This window comes from Ovis aries, chromosome 5 (assembly GCF_016772045.2).
Source record: "Ovis aries strain OAR_USU_Benz2616 breed Rambouillet chromosome 5, ARS-UI_Ramb_v3.0, whole genome shotgun sequence".
In the NCBI taxonomy this organism is placed as follows: domain Eukaryota; kingdom Metazoa; phylum Chordata; class Mammalia; order Artiodactyla; family Bovidae; genus Ovis; species Ovis aries.
This window is the reverse complement of record NC_056058.1, coordinates 37,395,572-37,402,577: the sequence shown is the minus strand read 5'-3', so window position 1 is coordinate 37,402,577 and position 7,006 is coordinate 37,395,572. Positions and strand designations below refer to the sequence as shown.

At 49.3% G+C, this 7,006-nt stretch overlaps 1 protein-coding gene across 1 annotated transcript in view; it reads left to right on the top strand.

Moving 5' to 3' along the window:
* Positions 1 to 246: 246 nt before the first annotated feature.
* The window catches only part of COL23A1 (collagen type XXIII alpha 1 chain), a 380,991-nt gene continuing 374,231 nt past the window's right edge, over positions 247 to 7,006 (top strand). Inside the window, exon 1 of the mRNA XM_042250383.2 lies at positions 247 to 742. Coding sequence (XP_042106317.1) covers positions 452 to 742 — 291 coding nt within the window. The 5' untranslated portion in view covers positions 247 to 451. The remainder of the gene's footprint in view (positions 743 to 7,006) is intronic.

Here is a 7,006-nt window from a genome sequence, read left to right as displayed (position 1 = left end):
TTGAAGCTGGAACTCGGGCTGGGGAGTCGCGGGGGTGCGGGAGCGGCAGTGGGCGCAGCCCGACGCCGAGAGCAGGTAGGGGCAGAGGTGAGTGCTGAGCGCTCTGGGCTCGCCCGGCGCGCTCGGGGGGTGCTCGGAGGAGCGGGCTTCCTTCCCGCTCCCGCCCCCTCGCCTCGCCGGGCCGCCGGGGCCGCTCCTCCCCTGGGTGGGTCTCGGCTCCTTTTCTGGCAGGGTCTATTTGCATAGAGGAAACTGCCCAAAGTGGCCGCTGTGGAGGAGCTGGCAGCGGGGAAGGGGGTGTGCGCCGCGGTCCAGCAGCTGCCCAGAGGCCGAGCCCCGCGCCCGGCCGACCGCGTGCCTCGGGCTCTCCCGACCGCTCCCACACGCTCAGCCTGCGTCCCCGGGCTCTGTGCACCGCCGGCTCCGGGAGCTCACGCTCGACGAGCGCGCCATGAGTCCAGGCCGGCGCGCCTGCGAGGACGAGCGGAACGGAGACCCGGCTGGCGGCGGCGGCGGACCGGTGAGCCCCGCGACTGGAGCGCGGGCCTGGGCGGTGAGCGCGCTGTGCCTGCTGCTCTCCGCGAGCTCGGCGGTCGCCTGCCTGCTGCTGGGCGTCCAGGCAGCCGCGCTGCAGGGCCGGGTGGCGGCCCTCGAGGAAGAGCGGGAGCTGCTGTGGCGCGCGGGGACTCCCGACGCCTTGGCCGCCTGGGCCGAGCCGCGGCTGGAGCGCCTGCTGCGTGAGGTGAGGCGCGGCGTGGGGAGCGGGGAGTGTCCGTGCGCCGGGAGCCGTGGCGCTGGGGAGGGGTCGCCCGCCAGCGGTGAGCGCCCGAGTGCGTCCCGGCAGGCTGCACCGGGAGGGGCGGAGGCGGTGGAGGCTGGGGTGCAGGCGGCCGAGCGATCGGTCCTACAGTTCCCGCCGCAGCCTCAGGGTCGGCTTGCGGGAAAAACAAGCTTAGGACTGTTTCGAGGACAAGCAGGGGGAGGAAGAGGAAAGACCGCTGACTTTGAAGTAACAGGTCTAGGGGCGAGTTTCCACGGGTGTGCGCGCTTGGACCGGTGGCTTCCCGCCTGCGTTAAGCGCCTGCACTCTTACCTGTGTCGGGATAATGAAGGAGCTCTTTCGGGAGGGGTCTGATGACTTGTCACTGGTAGCAGCTGCTATCCCCAATGCTGATATACTTGCAGAGGTGTGGGTCTCCAGCAGACCAGAGGATTCCTGGTGGCGGGAAACCTCTGTCAGACCCGGGCCAGGGTCCTTGGAGGGACATGGTCAATTCAGCCTGCCCTGTCCACCCTCTGAACCGTCAGGAAAGTGTTTCGGAGCAGCTCCATCTTGGGGGTGCTATGCTGTGCCTTGGTCTCCTTGGGCTCCGTGCGCACTCAGGGCGACGGAGACTTGGGGACGCCAACATCAGCTTGGCAGGTGAAGAGCAGAAAAAACAGGGCCAGAAAACCCAGATTCTAGTTTGCGTTGACTCCACCTGGGCGGTGCCGCCTGGGCATTGTGGACACAGCAGATCTTAAGTTTCCTTGCTAGAAGTGTCATATAAGATTCTGTGACACTTCTGATAAGGTTGCTGTTATACCTCTTCAAAGCAGAAGCCACATTCGGGACTTCAAACTTGCACCCATCATGTTGATCAAAACCTCCACCTTCTGTGCAGTGGGGCCCGTCCCAACAGAATGGTGGTGGTAGACTGGCCGGCACACCCTTGGCTGTGCTGTGCTCCCTTGCCTGAGCCATCCTCCACTTCCTAGGAAAGGCGGCTAACCGGAGATCCCAGCATACTCCCCAAAGTGTTAGTCACTCAGCCCTCTCCCACTCTTTGGGACCCCATGGACTATAGTCTTCTAGGCTCCTCTGTCCTTGAGATTTCCCAGTCAAGAATACTGGAGTGGGTTGCCATGTCCTTCTCCAGGCCATCTTCCCCACCCAGGGATTGAACTCTGGTCTCCCGCAGTACAGGCAGATTCTTTACCATCTGAACCACCAGGGAAGCCCTCAAAGGACATCCTTAACTACAGTGTGAAAAGCACTACAGAGTTTCAAGGTAGAGAAGAGGAAGGGTAGGCTTGTTACTGTGGAGTCCCCTGAATTGTGCTCATCTGTGATCTTTAGTAATGAGCTGTGTATCCACTGTTGAGTTGATTTGAGTTCTTTAAAGGGAGCAGGAGAAGACTGCAGCATGCCTTCTTGATCACCATACCTATTTCTTAGTCATTTTAAGCCAGTATTACATCTCTTCTATCTTGGTTTTGGACAAAATTGCTGCTTCGTAAAATGATTTTCTACGTTCCTCCTGAAAGTGCCTGTAGACTTCAGAAATCTTTCTGGAGCACTGCTGGCAACTCCTGGTATTGGTTTCATAGTTGCAGCCCATTATTTTTTGGCAAATCCTTAGAGACTAGGGTGTTGAACTGATTTATGGAAGGCTAGTAAAATTTCTACCTGTTAATGCAATAAGCATGGCTGTTCTTTTGAATAGGGGGCCCCTCTTACTTAGAAAAAAATAAACTACTAAGTTTGATTGAGTACATCAGAAATCCCGGTAAAACTTTTTATGAGGAACTTGCAAATTGTGTCCATTCCAACAGGGAGGAGGGTCCTAGGAAAGCAGCCACCACTGCGAAGTGTGGATTAAGTCCTGAACTACACAGATCATAGGAAAGACTGCAGTTGCTTCATCCTGCTTCCAAGGAGTTACTGGGCAGAGTATTCCATCTCTGTCTCTCTCCACCACCAGCCCCTTTTCTCTTCTTCAATAGTAAGGTGAAGGAAAATGTCAGATCCTGGGATTTTCACTTGAAATTTGCTGTTCCATTCTGCAGGCTATACCTTTAGCATAGGACACATCTCAGCTAACCAGACTTGATGTGGAGGAGTCTCTACTTGGAGCGTCTGAGATGCCATACTACAAGTGCTGTCAGGGTTGAGCTTCTGGCTGTTTGCGTGCCCCTGTGAAAAGGCATCTCTTTCCCAGGGCACCAGGCTGTTCCTTCTAGCCATTCTGCTCACAGATGTCGCTGGATGGGAAGTGTACACAGCCTGGACAGTGACCCTGAGAGCCCCTGGCTGAGATGAGGGGACTGTGGGAAGTGCAGTAGTGGGAGTTGGTAATTGGCTTTAAATAGATCTGAATATAACTTAAAAAAAACTATTCAGTATGAAAGACAAACAAATGATGAACTGAAAAATCTCTTAAAGAAAGCACATTTGTACTTGAACATGTTTTTCAGTTCTAATTGTTCTCAGGAAGCATCCTTTCAGCCTGTGCTGAAGTGGTTGTGTATGTGAGGGTGCTTGCAGCTTGTCCTTTTACCAACAAGCTTGTTTTCAGAGAAGAGAAATCCTTGCCAACTATACACACTTTCATGTCAGAAAAATAAAAATAAGCCTACAAAAGCCACTGTTAACATGGAACCCACTGTCTTTGTTCCCTTGGGAACGGAACCCTGAAATAACTTCTTTGGGACTGATCGATGAGCCTGATAACATAAATACAGAAGCTACAAAAAAGAATATTCATGATAACTCATGATTATTAAAGACCCTTCCCATGGTATGAAATAAATGGTTTTCAGAAAATAAGCAAGACTTTGGAGCAAGAGTCCTTAACAATGTATCTTCAGTATGACCCCAAAATATAAATGTGAAACAAGCATCTGATATGATGCTTTTTAAGTGCTTTAAAAGCTTGCCTCAGTAATCAAACCTCCCCATTAGTTATACCTATAGTTAAAGTATTACAAAAGCTTAAATTTTAGAGTAAATAAAACAGCTGCTGCTATACCACAGTAAAAATTTTAATGCAAGGATTAAAGAAACATTTAGTATTAAAGGAAACTATTTCCAGCTTACAATGGATTTGTTGTTGGCTATTGGTCTTCCCTTGTCCAGACCAATCAGTTTGAAAACAAGAAAAACCCGAAGATTCAGGGGAAAATTCAAGCCCTTTCCTTCACTACCATCAACTATATATATATATATAAGTGAAGTTAGCATAAAACCTAGAATCAAATGGAGCTTTTTCGGCCTCTGTGGCAGCTTATCACTTGTCAGGATTGCTCTGTGGTATACTGGAAACGCTGTATAAATCATAGCTACATTTATTTCCTTGACATTTCCTGATTTCCAAACCAAAAAAAGTTTCTTTCCACTTACTTCCTGGCATGTTCACTTTATCTCTCCACTTTTTTTGGTTTTCTTTTTGCAGCAGTTTAGGAGAGCTTTAAAATAACAGCAGCATGTTTAGAACAAGCCAACTGTCAGGGTATTCCTTTCACAACGTGTTTTGAAATTGTTGAATAGGACTTTTATGCATTGGCTTTAAAGATTTATAGCATCACTCCTGACATTGGGGATCTGTAAGCTGAATGAATTTATACCAGCAGGCAGAGAAGGGTAGATGATAAATGGGATTTCAGTGCCACAATTTACTAGTCCTGGCATCTAACCTCTTCAACTTCCTGAGCTCCAACTTCCTCTTTCCTAATATGATGGCCACAACTACCTATGCAGTGATGTGCAAATTAGGTAATGCAAAGTGTTGGTCAGTAAGCCTTTTGATGGCAAGTACCAGAATACCCTTGTGGCTCAGCTGGTAAAGAATCCGCCTCCAATGTGGGAGACATTGGTTCGATCCCTGGGTTGGGAAGATCCCCTGGAGAAGGGAAAGACTACCCACTACAGTATTGTGGCCGGGAGAATTCCATGGACTGTATAGTCCATGGGAGTCGAAAAGAGTTGGACACACCTGAGCGGCTTTCACTTTCATCAAAATACCCAAGTGTGATCTCTTAAACAATGCAGTTGTTGAATTTGCTTGCACAACCAGAGAAGCCTGAAAGGCAGGCTGCAGACCTTGGGTCTGTTCCATGACTTGGCCATGACTGGGTTCCAGATTATTATCTGCCATTCTCATGGCCCCAAGAGGGCTGCTGCAGCCCCAAGGATGTGTCGTCACAAAAGAATAGCCAAGGTAGAAGGGAAGAGGGCAAGAAAAAGCCATCTTCTCGAGAGCCTTTCTCCTTTATTTGAGTCAGGGAAATGTCCTTATAGCCACCAGCCAGAATCGGGACCAGTGACCACCATCATCCTATCAAGGGTAATGGGCTTGCCACAGGAGACTCTGGCCGAGTTTGGTACATCCTCTGAGTCTGGGCATGTTGCCAGTGGAGGAAAATTGTAGCTTTGTGTGGAATGGAGCCTAGGAATGGCTATTAGGAAGCAACTAACAGTGGCAGGCGGTGCCCTAGAATGTTGCCCTATTAGGAGGACAAGAGTGGGGATAGAGGAGGGGAAAATCATCAAACTGTGGTGCCGCAGTTCTCATAACCATATCCTCTTCACTGCTGCACACTTTGGGAACACTCTCCTGCTGCGAAATTTCTGTTTCCTTCAATGTCCTGCTCTCCAGCTCTGCCTCTAGCCATAGTCGAAGGCAAGGTTGATTGTTTGGGATTCTCTCTGGCACAGTCCTATGCTTTGTAGTTTGTGATCTTGAACCCTTAAGCGCCTCCTGTTCTGATCCCAAAATGACTGGCTGGGGTGGGTGGGGATGGCGCTCTAGGGTTCTGCTTTCCAACTCCTTCCACATCATGGCACACACAAAAAATGATGACACCTGCGTATTACCGTGCAGTAAGTGGAAGAGGTTCCTCGGGCTGGAGGGAGCTGTCCTAGCGGCTCTGAGGACCGAGGAGAGCAGTAAACCTGAATCCACATGTGATGCCTTGTACCCATCAGATGTGCCCAGACAGCTCTGCTTCCCCTCCTCACCCCGGCCCCAACTATAGGCCCCCTTGGTTTTTTTCAGCATCCATATCTCACTGTGACCTCCAAATCCCCTTCTAAAGTGTGTACACAAGAAACAAGAAAAAAAAAAGAAAAACAAACAAAAAAAAAAAACACAAAAAGAAAAAAAGAAAAAAATAAAATAAAAAAAATAAAGTGTGTACAGTTACAATCATGATCCCCAGAGCAGGATGTTTCTTTACCTTTATTAAGCATCATCTCATGAGGTTCCACCTTTCTAGTTGTCTTTGGATCCTTATTCTATCAAATAGCAATGTGACAGGACCCCAACTCTCACTGGCTTAATTAGAAAGGGAATTCATTGACTTGAGTAACTGAAATGTCTGGGGATATGTCTGCTCAGGCACAGTTAGAGGTGCCTTGATTTTGTGTTTCTTTGTGTTGGCTCTGTATCTGTCAAAGATCTGCTTACTCTTCCCATGAAATGGCAGAGCAGCTGCCAGCAGCTCCGAGTCCATATCCTCAGTGTTAGAGTTTCTCTTTCCCAATAGTTCCCCTGAATCACTCCAGTGGTCAATATGGTCTTTGCCTCAGCTGGTCACTGAGATGAGCCAGGCAGCGTCTCCGATCACAGGGTCTCGGGGTGGGGGGATGGATCGTGCACCTGTGCACATCTGTGTGTACCCCACTGGAGCTGAAAGGACTGGGAGTGGAGGATGGTCCCTAAAGGACAATTTGGAGTGTGCTTATTAGAAGAAGAGGAAGAAGACATGGGACCAGTCAAATCAAGCAGATGATCATCCAAGGAATAACAAGAGAGGGGCTTGGGCAACAAGCTGGAGCCACATACTGCAGAAATTCTTCCTCAATTACTTGACATCCAGCTAAAGGATTTTTGATCAAATGGGATAGGCTGTAGGTTGGTAGATACTTATTCTGTAGGTGTTTATGTATATTGATAAATCAGGGTTTATCTGTGGTTGTATCAAAATCTGTATTTCTCTGAATATAGTATGCTCACAAAACGTGAGCTTAATGAGTTATAGGATAACTTTAAATCTTAAAACTTCCCCACAACACCATCATGAATTTTGGAAGACAGAAGTTATTGCCCTTGTTTTACAAGGGAGAAATGTCACTGAGAGGAAGCACATGACCTGTTCTGGGCACACAGGCCAGGCCTAGGCTCTCTCAGGGCAGCAGAAGTCTTTGGCAGGAGGAGTGATAAGGAAGGGTGTGTCTTCCCCACCC